General features: G+C 41.8%; 2 protein-coding genes across 8 annotated transcripts in view; one reads left to right on the top strand and one right to left on the bottom strand.

The window, feature by feature from the left end:
* The window catches only part of LOC119656197 (protein sprint), a 586,096-nt gene that overhangs the window by 8,880 nt on the left and 557,253 nt on the right, over positions 1-19,963 (bottom strand). For 6 of the 7 annotated variants that reach the window (XM_038062582.1, XM_038062584.1, XM_038062583.1 and 3 more), the window contains one exon: positions 1,473-2,290. In XM_038062582.1, the coding sequence (XP_037918510.1) occupies positions 1,473-2,290 (818 nt within the window). Of the gene's footprint in view, positions 1-1,472; positions 2,291-2,431; positions 4,256-19,963 lie in introns of those variants that run through there. The other variant, XM_038062586.1, reaches the window with a different exon arrangement.
* Positions 16,398-17,289, top strand: LOC119656198 (general odorant-binding protein 28a-like). The gene is made up of 5 exons (XM_038062587.1): positions 16,398-16,549; positions 16,606-16,693; positions 16,756-16,844; positions 16,934-17,064; positions 17,125-17,289. Exons 1-5 carry the CDS (start codon positions 16,487-16,489, stop codon positions 17,210-17,212), a joined length of 459 nt encoding a protein of 152 aa, XP_037918515.1. The 5' UTR covers positions 16,398-16,486; the 3' UTR covers positions 17,213-17,289.

Below are 19,963 nucleotides of genomic sequence, written 5' to 3'. Positions count from 1 at the left end.
TATCTGATTGGGCCTGTAGGAATGCGTTGCGTGGAAATGGAGTGTTAAAGGGATCTGACTATACAAAATGTCTCAATTGTAGGACAAGCTTAGGCAAAGTTAATTGCGTTCAGGGCAAAGGCACCCCTTCAAGCGCTGCTTCACTTGTTGTCGGAATGTTGGTATTCGATTTTTTTTCGGTTCACTTTTGAAGAATATTGAAATAATCTGATAAATACGATTTGGAGATCTTCACATTTCTGGATGAATCTGGTGGATAAATGAATGGGTGAAAGTGGGGTTAGGAGATGAATCCAGAAAAGGGTGATTTATGATACAATATTTGGTTTATAACCCGATTAGGGCGGATTATGCTGTATAGATTGAAAATTTGCAGGAACGAGTTTTTTGAAATGAAATTCTGATATACCGTCATTGCCCCTTTTTGTCGATAGTGTTATAGTACCCGTTTGAATGATAATTAAATAATTTTCGTTTCTCTATCGTGAGCTGGAGTTTAGAATGTATTTTTCTATAAAATATTCTGTTTTATTTCTATATAAACAGACACGACCTATAGAGAAATAAAAACCATTGATAATTCTAAACAGATAATGCAGAATTCTTTAGCTGTGATGACTTTAATTTTTTCGAACCTGATACCTTTTGAAATGCCTGAACAGAATAAAACATATTAAAATACCAGCGAATTCAAAGTATCTTTCATCTGATTAATTCAATCTTTAAATATACCATTGGTCACTTTAGAAAACCCGGAAGCATGAGGGTGACTGCATTTCTATTTCAAGAATAAATGAGAACTTAGCCAAGGTCACTATCTTTCTATTTGCATTTATTTTCATTTTCACTCGACTTGAGACTTGAAACCCCTAACCAAGTTTGCTGGTTCATTTAATAGCAAAACAAATGCATCTTATTTTGCATACAAAAGAATAGAATGAAGAAATTTATAATAATTGTATTTACAATGATTGTAACTGTGATAACGGCGATACTAAAAATATTTTTGTGTTGGTCTATTAGACGTACAATACGCAGAGCTTTTTCTTCTTTTCTAAATAAAAAAGAAAATATCGTACACGTAAATTTATTTATGTTATCAGTAACACAATACAAAAATGCGTTTATTGTGTAGTCCAAATGGTGGTAATAAATTTAATTTTTTAATCATTTTATTCTATAACTTTTTGTTTGAGGTAGGTTTATTCGGGGAGACTTTTACAAAGCTTGTGGTTCTGATATTCAATTCAGATACTTAAATTCTTAGCAAGAATTATATATAAAATTTGCATGGAGACCCATACAAAACACGCGCATCTATTACATAGGGAATAAATTATCGATAAATACTACTGAGATCCATCAACTGAATTAAAAAAATATATATCACAATTCCCAGGGCTGTACAAGGACTATTGCCATAGTCTTAAACTTCTATTAGTCGTTAATAATTTTTCTCTAATTTCGCTTACATCTAATGATCCAGTTCCTTCATTATCCGAGCCAATGAAACTCTTGAGCACATGAACAGCACTACACAGAGCGGTCAAATAGTATCCGGCCTCGCCATTGAGCAACGCTGGTTGTAGCAAACCCCACATATACTCCGCCTCAATTTCTGCACCAACAAATCCACATTTGGCCACCACATAGACCAAAATCGGTAGAAAGTCATCAGCGCCTAATTGTTGACCACGAGGACATCCAGTTGCATCGAAAATTGATGATATCACACAAAGAAATAGTTCAAGTTTTTCAAGTGGCAGTTCGGCCTCCTGAAGTCTCACCAGCAGTACACCAATTTGAGCAAGTGCCGGAGGTGAGGGTGGTGCAACACATGGCCTTATACCAAACTCAGGAGCATTTCGAGCGCAGGCATATTTTACATTTTGAACCAAAAGTTGAATATCACCCGATCGAGTATAATAGTCAACGAATAATCCATAAAGATGCTCCCGTAGGGGTAGAACAACCAATTGATGCATCACAGCTTCCAAGATTGCATCTAGATTCAGGAATTCGTCGGATTTTAATTGTGATCGTGCCTTTTGCACTTCTTGATGGAATTCACCCTCGCCGTGTTTTACTAAGTAGTTTTTCATACCACTCATAAATTGACGCATATTTCGCATAACTACTTGTGGGGCAGGTTCACGAGATTCCTTTGTACATGCTATGAAATTTTCGATATTTCGCGAGAATGTTGATGAGTGATCGTTGGCTAGTTGGAGAGTATAGTCGCGAATTGATTCCTCGGGACCACCGTATTGGGATTTATTGCGAGGATGACCTGAAATGAAGAAAGAGAGAACATTAGCATCGAAAATAAGTAAAAAAGTTCATTGTTATTTAGTACTAGAATTCAATGGTTCCGAAGAAGAAAATTTCAAAATGAGTTAAACCCTAGATTAGAAAACATCAATCCACTCACCACATAAAAATAATATAGTCAGGCATTTGGTAAGCTCTTTCAAAAAACCCAGAATCCTTTTTCCAACCAAAGAATTCTCTCCAACCTCTTCACCCTTCTTAATACTGCGATATAACTTCTTCGTGCGGCACATAAGAAATCCATATCCTTTCTCCTCTTCAATATGATTAATATCAATAATTATATTCCCATTGTCATCTAATCCGAATAGAACTTCAACATCTATTTCTTCGTCATCAGATTCTGCATGATCATCGTCATCTTGGCGTTGATCGTGCTCACAGCCATCTTTACTATGATTACCACTATTGCTACAGTTATTACTATTCGTCACCACTGGTGACACAGGGTCCTTAATCGCACTCATAATGGAATGCTGAAGAGCTTCTGATTTATTCCGTCTTCTTTTTTTTCGATTCGCTCGGGCTTTTGAGCTCCTACCGCAATGACCCGCGATCTTACTAGAGTTTCCTTCAACAGCCACGAATGGGTTGACAATGCAACCAGTCTTTATCCAGTGTCCCCAGAAGAATTTATAATCACCGTCGGTTTCAGCACCATTATCATCACAGGTGTTGCTAATACAGCTGGTTATAGTCAGGTTACTTTCACTGATCGTGTTATTATTCTTGTGTTCAGGATCACTTTTTTCATAAATCCGAAATTGATCCTCTTCCACCACGGATGCCTTAGATGTAGTTCGCTTCACATTGATGAATTCAGCTTCGAAATCCGCCGAAAAGAAGTTTTCATCGGACTTGTATCGATTGGGATCTTCAATGATCACCCATTCTGAGATCATGTCGAGGAACTCACGTTCATCACGATACATTTGCACATGGTAAGGATCCTCGAAAAATTCCTCAGGATCTACCAATTCAGGAGGGATGTATCTACTAGTTGACGGCATTGCTTCCGTACCACCGGTGTTATACGGTGATGATCCTTCTCTCGATCTGCACTGCATACTGCATTTGTTATGATCCCTATTCATTCTCAAAGCAGGGTTATTGCTCGTTGTACGCTTTTGATTTTTATTCAGGCTCGCGAACTTTGCGATTGACAACCTTCTGAACCAGCTCATGATTGATGCGATAAGGATTTTTTGCAAATAGCAGTGATTGCCTTAATCGAATACTTTCCATCGACACACACGATATTAATATGACGGCACCTTATTGTCTATTCGCGCACTAGACCTTATTCTGATGTAGATTTATATTTTACTTATCACTTCCGAGGGGGGTAGAAGCACCGTCACGTTTCAGGAGTGGGTGTCGTCTTTTTACCGAAACGGCTCATCCGTTACAATAAGCGTGTATCGATCGCGATCGAATCGTTTTGAAGTCAGACTGACTAATGATTGTCCCTTAAATACCATTTTATTCCAATCAGAGTATGATTGCCCCAGTGCCCTACGGTGTGTTTAGACAAGATAGAATATTGACTGAGCGATCGCACACGCACTATGCACACTTGCACTGAATCACTAGACTATTTGCTCTAAATACCAGTATTAACTGTTCAGTGTTGACCGTTTTCCCTCCCACAGAATTAGTTCCGATTAGGCAAGCTATTCGCACTCAACTGCATTTGATAAGATGAATCGATCTTAGAACTGAGAAACTTCTCACTATCTCGGTGACCGAGTGATAATGAACTATGGCTAGTTGGGGCTTAAAATAAAGATCCAGCCGTGTGATGGCATGACGCCATCGATGCCAGCACAAGCCGCAGTGTCTATGCCCTCATATAACTCTCCACGGTACAAGCTTTGTTCCTTATCAGTTTTATGATCGTCGCAGTTGGAGATGATCAAACGTACAATACGGGGCCGAAAAATTTGCATGCAGTTTGGTGTACTGAAAATCGTGGGAGTTCTTTGTCTTATACAATGGATCGTTGCACTCAATTGCGAAGACTTGGCTGAAGCGATGGGTCTTGACATGGGGGTTTAACCGAAAGTCATACCTCAATCCACTCCAAAGCAAATTAGGGCTTATTTAGCCAGTAGATCTGTCACCTTTGTAAAATCGAAATAGACCCCTAACGAAGTTCCCTGAATTCGATCTGGACTGATTCCCTTCCCAGCTCTTCATGGGACAACAGCATTTTTCTTATCCGGGAAACTATATATTACCCACCGCAAGTCTAAAGATCCCTCATTCTGGTATACCAATTGCATCAGCATAGTACCAAGTTCTTTATCACAAAACAGCACCGTAACGATTTTTTATTTACACATGGCGATAAGTCAGTATTTCCCACGTTTTCCCACTTGAGAAGTGATTTACCTATATCAGCGAATACATAACTGATTTTCACATAACATTTATTATACTCTCAGATTTTAGATTAAAATTTTCCGGGTCAATAACTAGGAGCGCACACATGAATATGGCGACTTGGGTCTGGACGGCTTAAGTATCTTCTTATTCTTGCTAATTTCAATATTATTCAAGTCAAGTGCATACTCTGGGCGCGTGACTTTGTTTACCGAAAAACTGTGAGAAATGTCTGTAAGCTGGATGAAATCGTGCACAAAGCGCTTTGAAGATTGGATCTGACTAGACAATTTGGTTAATATTTGGCTTAGATGTGAAGACAAGTGAATTTTATCCCCTAGGCTCAAGGCCGAGATACTGCAGTTTTCTAAGAGTGTGCACCAAACCAAATATGCAAGCAAATTGCTGATTCTGCTGCATCTTTATATGGTTTGTTGGTGCAAGAAAATATAAATGTTTACAAGTGAAATTTATAAACAATATCCACGATTTCCTGTAGTGTTGCGCGGAAAGTGTGGAGGTACCTTCGGTTGCACTTTCTTAAGATGTGCAATTCAAATCGGTCCAGAGCACTTTATCTTTTTATGAATTATTCATACATACTCGCAGATTGTTTCAAGGGCGGAACATTGCTTTGCTGGAGCTAGATTTTCTAGTAGTTCTTTTTTTGATAAAAAAACTGGGTTATCAATTGATGGGGACAAAAAATGCAATATGCCTTAAACATAGTTTTCTCTGATATCGTTGGTTTTGGGATTGTTTTTCAAGAAATCCATTCAACGATAGCGATTTCTTAGTAATACTCAGCGGTCTTTATGGGCCAGAAAAGGGGCTTCACTCATTGCTGACTCAAGCAGCTTCCTCAACTATTCACATTGTCAAATTCCAGAGTTCCGAAGCGAGCCGCAATTCTCCGAACAACTGCTCTTAATGTGGGGAATCCACTTCGTGGACCACTATGACGCATTATATACACCTAATAGAAAGATGTACTTTGTTCTTAATTTTCGCATAAACCGAATTTCAGGAACCAGTTTTGATAAAAAAACTGTCATCCGTTTGTAGAACAGACAACCTTTTTTCGCTCTTGTTGTATTCCTTCTATTTCATTTGCCATCAGATTGCACTTCAATTTCATTGTTATCATATTTAATGTTGTTTGGGTAATAAGTCTACATCAGCAGGACAAGCACAAATATAAAAACAGACATTCAAGACGTAACCAGGATTCAAGCCCGGGGAACGCTCAACCATTTTGGCCACCGCACTATCCCAGAGAAATGCACTTTGATACTTCTTTAACTTTAATATTAATTTCTTTGCAAACCACACTTTTAGGTACACCGGAACATAGACTGGGTTTTTACAATCAATACTCGATAGATTTAACCATTAGACTTTATTAAATAATTTGTGTGACTGTGACTGTTTGCTCGTTAGAGGCAGAAGAGAGTCCCTCGCTTCATGTGTTTCTTTTCTGCCCCTAACTCATGGCACACTTTTCTCGCCGGTCCTCCACTCCCGTGGCGAGCTCCGCAAAGTGGATAAATCCGCGCCATCTATTCGTTCGCATTCGCAACATTCGAAATAAATTTCGAATGCTGCGAATCCTGCCGCGCCACATCACTCCGCCCCCAGATGAAACCTAGGGGTTTCGGCGACTGATCCCGGAACTTCGTTCGCCGTCAATCCACGAAACGAACACGACGCTGCTTCGGGGCGGACACGGGTTTCAGCCTGGACAGAGAGACCGCCTTCCTGTGTCCACCGATCTCGAGCTGGAAGAAATGTTCTCCCTGCTCGAGAACGCGGTACGGGCCCTCATATGGAGGCTGCAGCGGCTTCCGGACAGCATCCGTCCTGATCAGCACGTGCGTGCATGTGTCCAGTTCCTTGGGCGAACAAGCAGGTATGGACGAGTGTCGAGTGGGTGGTGGCACTTTGATGCGTCGGAGATTGTCCCTCAGCAGACGCACCAACCCCGACTCCGTGAGACCCAATCTCTTGTCGAAGACCGGATCGCTTGGGAGTCTTGGGTTCTCCCCGTATACCAGCTCTGCGGGGCTGGCAGCAAATTCCTCTCGTCGGGTTGTACGTAGGCCGAGTAGGACGAGAGGCAAGACTTGGGACCAGGACGGATCGTCACGTGCCATAATGGCGGCTTTCAGCGTCCGGTGCCAACGTTCTAGCATCCCATTGGATTGCGGGTGGTATGCAGTAATCCGCTGGCGTTTAAAACCAAGGAGTTTGCCTAACTCGGAGAAAAGGGTGGACTCAAATTGCATTCCCTGGTCAGTGATGACCACTGCAGGGACGCCAAAGCGAGGTATCCACTCTCGACAGAGGGCTTCGGCACATGATTGCGCCGTAATGTCTTTCATAGGTATTGCCTCAGGCCACCGCGTAAACCTGTCGATGATTGTGAGACAATACCTATAACCGTGCGAGTCTCGCAAAGGCCCTACTATGTCGAGGTGTATCGTGTGGAAACGCTTGGTAGTGCGGGGGAATGAGCCCACTTCTTTCCTTACATGCCTGGAGACTTTACACTTTTGGCATGCGATGCACTCTCTGGCCCAGGAATTGATATCCTTGTTCATGGAGGGCCAGAAGTATTTTCCGGTGACTAACCGGTTTGTTGTCCTGATGCCGGGATGCGCCAAGTCGTGAACTGCGTGGAACACTTCCTTGCGAAATGTGGCCGGAATGTATGGCCGAGGTCCCTTTTCCGAGTCTTCGCAGCAGAGAGAGAGGTTTGAGCCGAAGATGGGCAACTCCCGAAATTTGTATTTGGGGTTGGATTTGAGGCTCTGAAATGCTGCGTCATCCTCCTGCGCCTTGGCAATAGCCGAGAAATCGAGTGAGGCGGGGATGTTAACCTCGGAGACACGAGACAAAGCGTCAGCAACTATGTTGTCCTTGCCGGACACGTGCTGGATGTCTGACGTAAACTGGCTTATAAAGCTCAGATGGCGAAGCTGACGAGGGGACGCTTTGTCCGGCTTCTGTTTCAAAGCATACGTGAGAGGCTTATGGTCCGTGAACACTGTGAACGGCCTGCCTTCTAGGGAGAAACGGAAGTATTTGATGCTCAAATACGCGGCGAGCAGTTCGCGATTGTAGGTACTGTAGTTCCGTTGAGCGGAATTCAACTGCTTCGAGAAGAAGCTCAACGGCTGCCAAACTTGATCCACCTTTTGGTGAAGGGCAGCACCTACTGTGATGTCAGAGGCATCAACAAAAACGGCTAGGGGTGGATCTTGCAGAGGGAATGCCAAGAGTGTAGCGTCGGCCAATTGTTGACGGGATTTGTCAAACGCGCAGATAGCCTCTTCAGACCACACGATCTCTCGTGTGTCCTTAGTTTTGGGGCCAGACAAGTACGCGTTCAAAATGGACTGGTGATGGGCGGCCTTGGGCAGGAAACGACGGTAGAAGTTCAGCATGCCCAAGAACCTCCTCTTTCTTCACTTTGGATACTGAAGAAAAGAAAATATTCCGTTCATACGAAAGTGGAGCCACTCAGAAAGTATTTTACAGTCAACAGGCCATTTGGTTGAATGTTCAGAGCTCACAGAGACAACAGATCGGAAATCACTTTTACTCCCGGTCGAGCATTAAAAAGATTTATTTGATGTTGCGCCTGAGTTGCAGTGAGAGCAAACATAACTATACTGTGGTAGACAAAAAAACAAGAAATGCGAAAAATTGCAATTACATAACAATTTGACTGTCTGAACCCTAAAGTTACATAGAGAGCTGCCAAAAAATGTAGTTCCATCAATTCTCTTACTCCTGCTGAGGATTATGTTCTATGAAAAGGATTTACCTACTCCTACATACCTGATGAAATTAATAAAATTTACAGAAAGATTTCCTCCATATACGAGAAAACCAAAAAGACTATGTAAAGCCAATTCAATTCCCAATGCAATCTTTGAAATCTTATGAAGACGGAAATTCATTGCACATGTTCGACCGCGATGGGAGTTGCGCGACCAAAATGCAGTGTATCGGTGTGTTCCCACGTGTTTGTGAGTACATGTTTGCGAGTTTCCGCGAACATGTTGCAGCATTTATGATAATAATAAATATTGCACAGCTGTTTATTGCTTCGTACATCCTGGGAGGAATCAAAGGCAGAGCTTTCTTAAGGATTCATTTCAGTTTAATGGTAGTGGATCTTAATAGAATCACTGAGCGAATGATACTTCAAAATTCTTCTATGGGAAGCTTGGTGGAAGCAAATACGCGCAGCATTCTCGGCAATAGATCTATGTGTTCTCTCCTAGGGAGTAGGGAGGAACTAAGTAGACGCATCCAAGACTATTTTTTCGGATGTATCCGTTTTCTGCTGGGATAAGATGAAGAAAAGCACTTAGGCGACATCGACACACCGACACACACCAATAAATTAACCTCATAGGTCTCGTCCCTCTCCGAAAAGCGCACAATGAGATTCCGTGTCCCTTTGGCGCTGGATTTGCTCCTCCTGTATATAGTCCAGACCTCATAGTGTGTGTTCTAAGGGCACTTAGCACAGAACAGTAGAGAAGGAGTGCGTCTCATGAAATCGTGAGGGAGTTGAAAGGCATTTCAGGTAACCGCAAATGATGACGCATATGCATGATTGACGCGCTATATATATAATATATATATATATATTTACTTAATTAACAACTAGCCGATCAACATGGAATGCAAGGTCGGAATTCTCTTTCTGGCCAGGATGACTACCTTGGGTTTTGCTTGCGAAACACTGAAACCATAAACATTCTTCCATCCGCTTACCCGTTGCATCACTGTACCAACTCCGCTTTGCGCCTCAATAAGTGCCGCAACATCATCTGTATAAACAACCAATCGCTACTCTCTTGGCATATCGAGTTTTAGCATACGATCATAAGGAGCATTTCAGAGGATATATCCCCGTGTTACCCCTGATATGATCTCCATACTCCTCTGACGGTTTAACGTTTCACACAGCAGGAAACGGCGTGTGTCCTGCATGTTTTTTCATCTGACGGAATTGATGGCATTTCTGACATCAAGCTTTACAACGAGCACTAATCGGCAGTGTCCATGACAGCATCCGCTGTAGCCTTCGTTGCTCCAAAACCGAACCATCTTCAGCGGTCTATTCTTAGTCAGCTTTTCGAGCACTCTCCCAGCTGTATCAAGCGTACAAAGTAATAAGTATGCAGACGACACGTTCTCCTTTCCCTTTACTTATCAGCGCAAGCCTCGATTCCTTCCAGCGAGAAGGAAAGAATCCCTCAGAAAGGCAAGCATTAAATGCGCTGAGCAGCAAGTTGGACCGGAGGTGGAGCACCAATCTATTAGCTCTTGCGGGATGCTATGGGGTCCTGGCGCCTTCTTGTTTTTCAATGAACTCCTGCTTTTTTTATGGAGAAAAGTAGGCAATATTTGGCACCTTCCGCGCTGTTGTCATCACCCCGTACAAGACGTTTAAGGAATAATGCCCACACAAAGCACTCATTCATGTTCCTCCTGTATATAGTCTTCTTGGAGAAAACCAATATATTAAAAGTTTGACTGTAAAATGTTATAATGCTATTATGAAGGCTAATAAAGGTACAGCAGGATCAATGTTGGATTATGAAAAGAAACTGATCATTTTATTTAGGGCTGGGATCGGAGGATATCGTGATGAGACCGTACGTAGAAAGCCTTTTCAGAAACATCTTCGATAAGGACACCGTAGATATCATACCATGAAGATCAGCCAAAAGTTGGTTACTTTTCATAAAATCGAATAGTTGGAATTATGTGCTAATAATGGATTTTTTACGGCTCCGGAAGGACTTTATAAGGACCTAGACAAGGAGGTAATGGGATCGGCAACTTTCTCAGAATTTGTTGAAATTTCCATGGAAACTGGTAAATTTGGATTTCTTAATGAACTGGTGCAACTGAAAACCGATCTAACTGAATTTAAAGGTCATTTTCAGGATAAATCTTTTTGAGTTTGGCATGGAGTTATGATTTTTCCAAGCGAGTTCCCGTGCTTGAACGATTGCATATGCACTGGTATGAATGTTAAGCGTGCGCCGCTAATTTCATCTCAAAATGGAGGGAAACCGATGAACGCCTCTCATTTCTTATTATTTGGCGCATTCATGAGTGGTGGAGTTAGGCCCCTTTGATAGGTACTTCTCAAAACTTCTTTTGTTTCGCTTTTGTTTCGTTTGGCAGTCAGTTCTTTGAAAATCCAAGGTGAAAACAGACTATGATTGGTTTCTGTTTTGGTAACCAAAACGAAGAAGTACTTCTAGAAGCGGCCTGAGTGTAACACAAGATTTGATGTCGCTTAGTCACATTGGGAAAATGTCAATGTTGATTGACATTTTCAGCGATCGTTTATTTTTGAGTTTTTGCGCTGATTTTAATGTCTGGCTATCGACACGGATCGTGCTTCTTCAGTTTGACATTTTCAAGCCCGCTCTTTTTAAAAACAGTAAAAAGATATGAAATGTTGGAATTGCGATAACTTTGGAGGGTGCTGAAGGATCTAAAACTGAATTAATCTATGGATTTTTTTTGAAGGCCGAACGTGAATTCAAATTAAATCTTGGAAACAGTCGAGAACCTGAAAAGCTTTTGGGTACATTTAGTGGGGGTTCTCATTGATGGAAGATAAATTCGAATTCTGTCGATGTACAGCGATGTTCATAGTTTGAACTTCAAACACACTCATTAGAAGAAATTAGTAGAGGTTTTAACAGGAGATGTTACGAAGAATGTACGCCTTCTAATATAGAAAACCTAACGGCCTAATAGTAGCTAGCCATACAAATTGGATGAACAAATTTCTGCTATTGCTGGAGTTCGTTAACTTCTCAAATATCGCCTAGTGTGCCAAGTCATCGGTCGTCTTTGGTTCATTTCCTTTCTGATGGCGTTTTTTGCAATTTCTTGAAAATGGGTGGAACATCATATCTATCTCAAACATCCTCATTTGTATGGTCATAGTAAGTTATGCCACTGATCTCTTTGTCTGTACAGCGTTTCCCGGTATAATTACATGAAGGTTTCCTCGGTCACTTGGTTCGAACGACGGTTATAGACTGAGTACTCTAAGGTGACGGGAAGAAAGACGGGGTAGCAATACTGTCGGCCGACACTTAGTAGCAGTGAGAAACGCTATGCCCACTTTGTAAAGTTTATATTGGTGATCAGACCCGAATCTGCACGGTGACCTATCTGACGAGATTTTGTCCCCGAAATCTCACCAGGGGTATACTGTACCATGTGAACCGGGATAGCCCTCTGAATTGACATATTTCAGGAGAATCCCTGATTTACGTACTTCCAGCCCGGTTATTTGCGGTTGGCCCCCTTGTGGCAGTATCATTGGAGTTGTGGTCACGTTCAAGCAGACCTCAAACGTGAAGTTGTGTCTCAACTCGATACCGCAGGGCTTAGTTCGATAGAAATTTGGGTACGCTTTGATCCACCAGTATGAATGCTGAGCCATGCATTTAGTCTAGACTACTATCATTGTTCTTTCCGGAGCGGGGTTCTGATTGTGGTCACAAAATCAATCCCTATCTCAAAAAGGCAGTGGGATTCAGTCCACGTTGCATATAACCTCTTGGACTTAACTGTCTTTATAACCGCGATTGATGGTTAGTTGTCTTTGGTGGTTGCCCAGCATAGAATAGAATAAAATAGAACCATCGCATTTTAGATTTGAAACGTACATAGAGGCATCGATGGCGAAGGGCACCATTACGGAGCGTCATTTAATCTGGGTTGTGCTGATATGTGATATAATTTCAAGGCACAGTTCATTATTGATAATGATCGCCCCGGTCTTTTTGGTCCCGTTTGTCAGAAATTGTAGTCTTCTTCAGATTCAGCCGTAGATAGTTCGAATAACTACCACTTTTACTGGAAAAATGGATTGCATTTATATAATTGTATTATTTTCTTGGGTTGAGTTTATCCTGTTTTCATACGTATTTAACGTTTCATGATCTCGAGATCGGGGATGAGGAAGCCCTTTCAGCTAGTAGCTCGCTGATATTCGGCAGCATTTTTGCAAGTGGCGCGGTGGTACTAGCTACCTTTTTAGCATGTATACTTTATGTGCTCTCTAAAGCTTAGCTTGGCATCAACCAACCCTCCAGGTATTTCACAGCCGACTTCGAGACAACGGTATGTCTACCGACTTCCGCTTTAAAAGTGTTCTTCTTTCTACAGTGCATTATTAAGACCGTTTCCGTTCTTTCATCCGCCAAGGTCAGCTCGGTCTTTCTAGCCAGGATTTTACCGCTCTTAATGTTACCTCCGTGTAGACCCCCATGTCCTCTGGGTGCTTTTCTGAAACAATATACTCTTTGGGGCCCTCATCCGTCCCATACCAGAGAGTCCTCCCTGAGAGGTAATTTTTGACTAGACTCGCCAAATATCCAGGAGCACCTATGTATGTCAGTCAACGTCCCTTTAATTTGATTCCAACTGGCGGAGTTGAATGCATTTGTGACATCCAATTCCAATATAGCATAGCAGCCGTCAGAACCCAACGCACCTTTTTCCAGATCTACCATCATGCTTATTGAATCCACCGTAGAATGGGTTGGAAAGCAACGTTATTTTTCCACTGACCAGGAAACATTTCTTCTTTTGGACATGCCTCGAAAATATTAGTGAAATAGACGGGCCTAGACTTCACTGTATATTGCCAGGTGTATGGATTTCATGCAAAGATCGTTGTTCTGTATCTCTTCGTGGGCCAAAATATCACTTAATTACCAGAGGGTATGCCAGCTTATTTGAACATAAAACTAAAAATGCATTCATAGTGTCAGAATCGATTTCCTCAATAAGGAATGAGGAGCAGTATCACTCAGCAACGGAATGGTACCACAGTTCCATTCAAATACCTCACAAGCATATATGTTGATTTCAGCAATATAAAACCTCAAGAACAACGGGTTCAACTTGGACCACTAACTTGACCTTCTAACTATAATAGTATCATGTTCGATACAGTACTGACATCGTAGATTTATTTGATATTAAAAATGTTTTGTTTTCAAAGTATCAAGATACCTTTTTGACTATACAATGTACCCTGATGATGACTAATCGGCAGGGTCCGGCTTCAAAGTACACAGAGGGATCAGAATCCTTACAAAACAATACATCAAGCACTAAGTTCTAGAGAAACATATTATAGCAATCTGTCTGCATACCAAGTTGGTCTACCAAGAAATGTTGGAAAAAACCCGACCGAAACTGCAAACTATTGGCCAAAAAGGTTCAGCATCTACTCAGATGATGTTTTCAAAACACTTACCAAGAGAGGCAAGGAACCAGCATTGGTAGGTCCAAAAGGCAAATAACTATGGAGATGCTACTTCTCCTTATAGGGAAATCCTGATAATGCAAGAACTTTCCCAGGGAATGGAACGAGGGAACCATTATTAAGATTCTGAAAAAGGACACTCAGTTTGAGTGCGATAACTGGAAGGGTAATTGTGTGCTCCTTGTCTTAGAAAAGATAATATCTAAAACAATCCTGGAATACATCAAGGAACACCTGAATTGATCGGCGGAGAACAGGCTGATTTCCGCTGTGAATCCTCCTGCATTGACCGCATCTACACCCTGATGATCATTTTGGACAGTGTGCGAGGTTCGGATCTTCGCTTCACTTGCTCTTCATTGATTTTGACAGAGACTTCGACAGCTGTTATAGAAAGCGTATATGGAATAATTTGCGCAGGGGGGAGTGGGAGCCTGGAGTAGTTAACAGCTATTGGCAGCACCGAGGTAAAATCTCAGAAGCATTTGAGGTTCAAACCTGAGGTCGCCAGCGTTGTATCTTATTTCTTGTTGTTATTGGTGGCGATCTTCATGCTGCTTGTCTGAAGGGCCTGGGGGAATTCAAAGGACTATGCAATTTTTCTTTAATCACCCCCATTAAGCTGATGACATCCGCTAGCTCTCTCGCCGAGTCATAAACCTTAGTCAAATGAATCTGGACTAGGAGAAGTAGGCGAATACGCTTGCGTTGTTTTGCTTAAAATCTGGAAATGTGGTTATATCAATTCCAAGATCAAGACTGCTGATGTTCTTTCTGTTTTGTTATATAGGGCTAGCACATGGAGCACAAGTGACATCTCTATTGTTTCTCGAAAGCTCTAAGCCTTTGTTAACACCTGTTGGCGACGTGTCATCGGTATACCCTAGTCTGATACAATTTTGAACGAAGAGTTTCGTCGGCACACATGCCAGTTACCTGTAGACGTGTTGATGAGAAGGCGGAGGTGGCAGTGGATAGGACACACATTAAGTAGGGCAAACACTTTATTATTATCTACGCCATGCAATGGAATCTACTATCGCAAGGTCGGCGACGATTGGGTTACCTCAGCAACACTTGGCTGAGGATACTGTAGGAGGAGTGCAAGCATCTCAGAAAGTCCTGGATGGAGCTTGAATACATTTCAATAAACCGTCAACGATGATACGTGGTGGTGGTCGACGCGCTAAGTCCTATTCAGTGGCGAATGGGGCAACAATATATGTATATAACGTCGATGTGGTCCAGGACGCCTTTCGGATAATATCGGACGAACTAGTATCTGTGGATGCTGGGGTAATGGTTATTGACAACTTGGTGGAGGAAATGCGAAGGTTATACCATTGCTGAGTGATGGAGAGGCTGAAAAGCAACGTTTGGAAGAAGGAAGAATGGCTGGAGCACTGAGAGGATTCTCACAACAAGGAGAGGAATACATAATTTGACCTCAAATATTTAACTTTGGATGTGACAAAGTAAAAAGATCTCCACTACCATATAACACAACTTTGGTTTGACTAGTCCATGAGGTGGATACCGTTGGTAAATGAACTATACTAAACGTATTTTTTGAGCTTCTGTCAAAAGATGGGGGAAACTGAACCTGATGTCATCGAGAGACATGCTTACATTTGAAAGAAGATAGAAGGCAGTTTGGCTATGGAAAAGGAGCAAGTTACAGTAAAGCAATATTCGTTCGAGAATTAAACAGAAGTCGACCAACTGACGATGGACTTCCACCGAGATTTGCTTTTAAATCTGCGGCATATTTCAGATATAATTCATGACGCATTCATATTTTTATGGTTGGATCATACTAATTACTGATTTCTTTGCGATGACTCAATTTTCAAGGTTCTCGTACTGAACAATGAGTAAGGGTGTCTGAGCATAGCACAAACTTTCATGGGCTTAATGCCATTTTTGATGACTATTATTCTTGGTTACAATCTTTTATCTGTTCAATATCATCTTTCGGAATTTCAGTTGTTACTTTGCTTCTATTTTCTTATCTGTAAATTGTCTGAAAAATAAGCAGTTTTTTTGGCAGGTGGAAATTAGGTAATCCCAGTTGCCCTTCATTTTTAAATAGAAAAGGTTGATTGACGGAGGGTTGTGTTGTGTTCTTGATGCTTTACTTAAAAGTTCTCAGGCTTGAAGTAAGAGAAATGCTGTTATGTATACAAAGAGCCACACGGGCCTATCCTGCTTCTGCTTTTCCAGAGAAATACCCTCAGAAACTTTCAAATGTGGTTGTGAGGTTTGGGGTTTTTTCGTTATGGAGTGGGAAATGGCAGCTCTTATAAAATAGTAGGAAATTCCTTCCATTCAGTTCAGTTGAATTCAAACTCGCGGTATATACTTTCGGAAAATTGTTTCTGCAGTGACAGTGTTATAGTAATTCCGGAAAACTCTAAAAGAATTTTGACCGTGAGCATGGCTAAGTTGGGAGTTACAAGTATTCTGTTAGTTATCTTCGTTTGCATATCGGCTGGGCTGGTAAAATCAGTGAAACGGTGTGGAAAGATATCCTGAGTTAACTGACTTTATTCCAGGACGAGGACCCCATTTCCATAGAAGTTCCGGACGACTCAGAATTGAGAGTCATAGCCAAGAAATGCAAAATTCCCGGAGTTTCTGATGGTAGAGTTTGTGTATTACTGCTCAATGCTATATTGAAATTCACCAATTTCTATATTTAATAGAGGAAATTGAACGAATGCTTAACGATGATACGAATTTATCATATGGAGGGAAGTGTACTCTGAAATGTATAGCCGAGAATATAGGGATTGTAAGTAGGATATCCTGAATATCCTGAAGTTTGCTGTTTATGGTCCTAAGGCCAACAGTGGTCAGGGATTTTGATGTGTACCATTATAGGTCATAAAAGACGATCAAATGGATGTAGCGGAAACGAAGAAGATAGTGGAGAAATCTGCGGTAGATAAAGAGGAATTAGCATTGCCGTTTTATCTCATCGATAAATGCGGTGAAATCAAAGACAAAGATGAGTATGTTTTGGGCAGGGTCAACCCTTAGACTTTTTTGATGAATTTCATGCTTTCTACCAGATGTGAACTGGCTTACAAACTGAATCTGTGTATGATTGAAGCAACGAAAGAATGGAATTCTAATAGCACCACTGATGACCTGTTGTGATTTCCTAGAATTGAAATCAAAAATCATCCTAAACCTTATTTTAGAAAAATGTGCTTGATATAAACAAGTTGGAAAATAAAGAGATTGAAACAAACCTTTGCTCTGAATTTGACTTTATAGTGAGTAAAGCAAATGAAGCTGACTTCCAAATACGGTTGCTACAAAGGTAGAGTGAGTTATCATAGTCTGAATGGCCAACAAATGTGCCGATCAATCGTTCACGGTTAAGATAATTTAAATTTACAAAACCCTCAAGTATGGTAATTGGTATTGTGATTCATTCTATGATAAGGAGTAGAATTCGCTTGTAGCATTCCTAGTTTGTTGCAAAAGTGACTAAGTCAGAGCGCGATTTATGGGTCAGCAATTTACAAGTCTTATACATTTCTTGTTACTTTGATAAAACTCTGCCGGTTTGGTTTTTTATCATAAAATTGCTATGCGCAAAATTATAAGACTTTGGCCTAAACGACGTGAAGATACATTGCATCGACATTTGAAAGGAGAATGCTTTGCTAGCACAGCTTTGGAAGGCCATCCAAGGAGTATGTTTTTGTAAATGTTGTCTTCATCTTGGAAGAAGTAGCAAATATCGCTGGGGAAGTATTATGGCTGCCTTTTGCGTCTAGGTATAGTGAGGCAACCAGCCATCGCGCCATCGTTCCCAGTTTGTTGAAATACATTTCAGTTCCCCCCAGGACTTTCCGAGATGTCCGCACTTCCCCTCTTCTGTCCTGCGCCAAGCGCTCTTGGGGCGAGCCACTCGACGGCCATCTTGGAAGAGTGGGTTCCAACGTGTGGCGTAGTCAGCATCGCAATTACCGCCTTCCTTAATTTGTGATCCATCCGATGCCCTTTTCGTCTTCCGATGCAGGTGACAGTTCTGTGTTCCGATGAAGCTCTTCGTTTCAAATAATATCAGAATAGCGCACTCCGATGATACGTGGCAGACAGGTGTTGACGAAACCTCGAAGCTTTCGAGTGGCAGTGGTTGTCACTTTCCACGTGTTACTCCCATAGAGCGATACAGAAAGAACATTAGCACAAAATAGTCTCAACTTGATATTGGTTTTGGGATAAGGTCCATGACTTTGTGCGAGAGCAAACAGATGTTATCATTATAGTCGAGTCATCAGCATAGCTTGAGGAAAGATGTCATCGTCCATTGAACTCCTTCACGTCCTCCGATAACAAGAGGAAGTATGATAATATCGGTGATAAAATGCAACTTTTGCGGACTCTGCTTTCGACCATGAGAGATATTTTGCGTCATTATATGTTGCTCCGACAATAATTATCCATTTCTCTGCAGTTTCACTCCTGCTTAGAGCACGTCAGATACACTCCCTGTTCACTCTGTCGAAAGTTTCAACATGAAGAGCAGGTGAAGCAAAAATCTAAACTTTGCGAACTATTCCAAAATAATCCGTAGCGAGTTGTTGTGGCGAATGCAGGAATATCCCAAGCGGAAAACAGCCTGCTCTCTGTTGATTAAGCTTTCGAGACGTTCTTTAATGCGTTGCAGGATTACTTTAGCTATTATCTTTGCGACGGCAGGGCGCATGTAGATACCTCTCCAATTGTTACATTTAAAATGGGTACCTTTCTCTGGAATCTTAACGATCATCGACTTCATTCACTTTCTGTGAAAAGTCTCGGAATTCCTGGATTTTCGCACGAGTGGAAATAGCAGAGCTGCAAAAACTATAGGTGATAAGTTAAGAACCGAGGTGATCTTTTCCTTTCATCTTTTCAGTTGTTTGTTATCGTGGGTGTGGAGTTGATCGTTAACGTCTTCCACAGGACCATTAAAAATTTGCGACCACATGCAAGTTCTTCCGCATCACGCTCGCCATCACTTGCGGCGGTCAATAGAGCCTTCAATCCATTCTGCTCATTGATTCACATCCATAATTCCGTAGTCAGCCAGATCTTATGACGCCTCTTCGGGACGTGGCTGACGACCTGCGTACCACCCAAGAAAAGAGAATTTGCAAGATATGTTAGCTCTTCTCCTGTCGAACACTGGATCATACAAACCGTCAATGTTGAACTTGGGCGGTTGCAGTTTTTTCCAATCCTGCGGGAAGTGACGGACGCAATACGCAAGCGACCATCGATGGTGATTCCTTTCGATGGTCGATGTCAGCGACTTTTTCGCTATGCACAACTAGGAGGCAACTCTTAAAACTAGTGTTGATCGCAAAGTGATGATGGAAGTTGCAGAAATCCACGAACCTCTCACTATTACGGTTACGGTAGCCAAGATCGTCTTTCCTCATCACATGTCCGAGCAAGGTGTTGTCAGATCCTTGGCATTCATATCACGCATCACGATCACAATGTCACCTTTAGGAAGCCTCCTCTGAATTGTGAGCAAGTGATCATAGAAACCGTTCTTCTCCACTATATCGAAAGCTTCCGTAGGTGCATAGAACTGTGCAAGTGTGGTGCTCCTTAACCTGGGCCGGATCTTGTGGTTAGAAGTCTGTTAAAAAAACCAGCTCCGAGGTTAAGGAAGCGCACCTTGCGAGAGCCGCTAAAAACAACCGGATACCGGATTGGCGTCTGCTACCACTTGGTTTTCCAGAAGAGTACCCTTCGTTTAGCCCAGAATCTTCAGCTTATATCGTTGGAATTCCCCCTCGAGTTGAAGAAAGCGATCATTCTGATGATCCTCGCTACTGTTGTCGAGGAACGTGTGCACATTCCAGAAAACAATCAGCGCTTTACGATAGCCAAACGTCTTTG

This window comes from Hermetia illucens, chromosome 4 (genome assembly GCF_905115235.1).
Source record: "Hermetia illucens chromosome 4, iHerIll2.2.curated.20191125, whole genome shotgun sequence".
NCBI classification, from domain to species: Eukaryota; Metazoa; Arthropoda; class Insecta; order Diptera; family Stratiomyidae; genus Hermetia; species Hermetia illucens.
The sequence above is the reverse complement of the archived record's forward strand: the minus strand, read 5'-3'. Positions and strand labels throughout refer to the sequence as shown.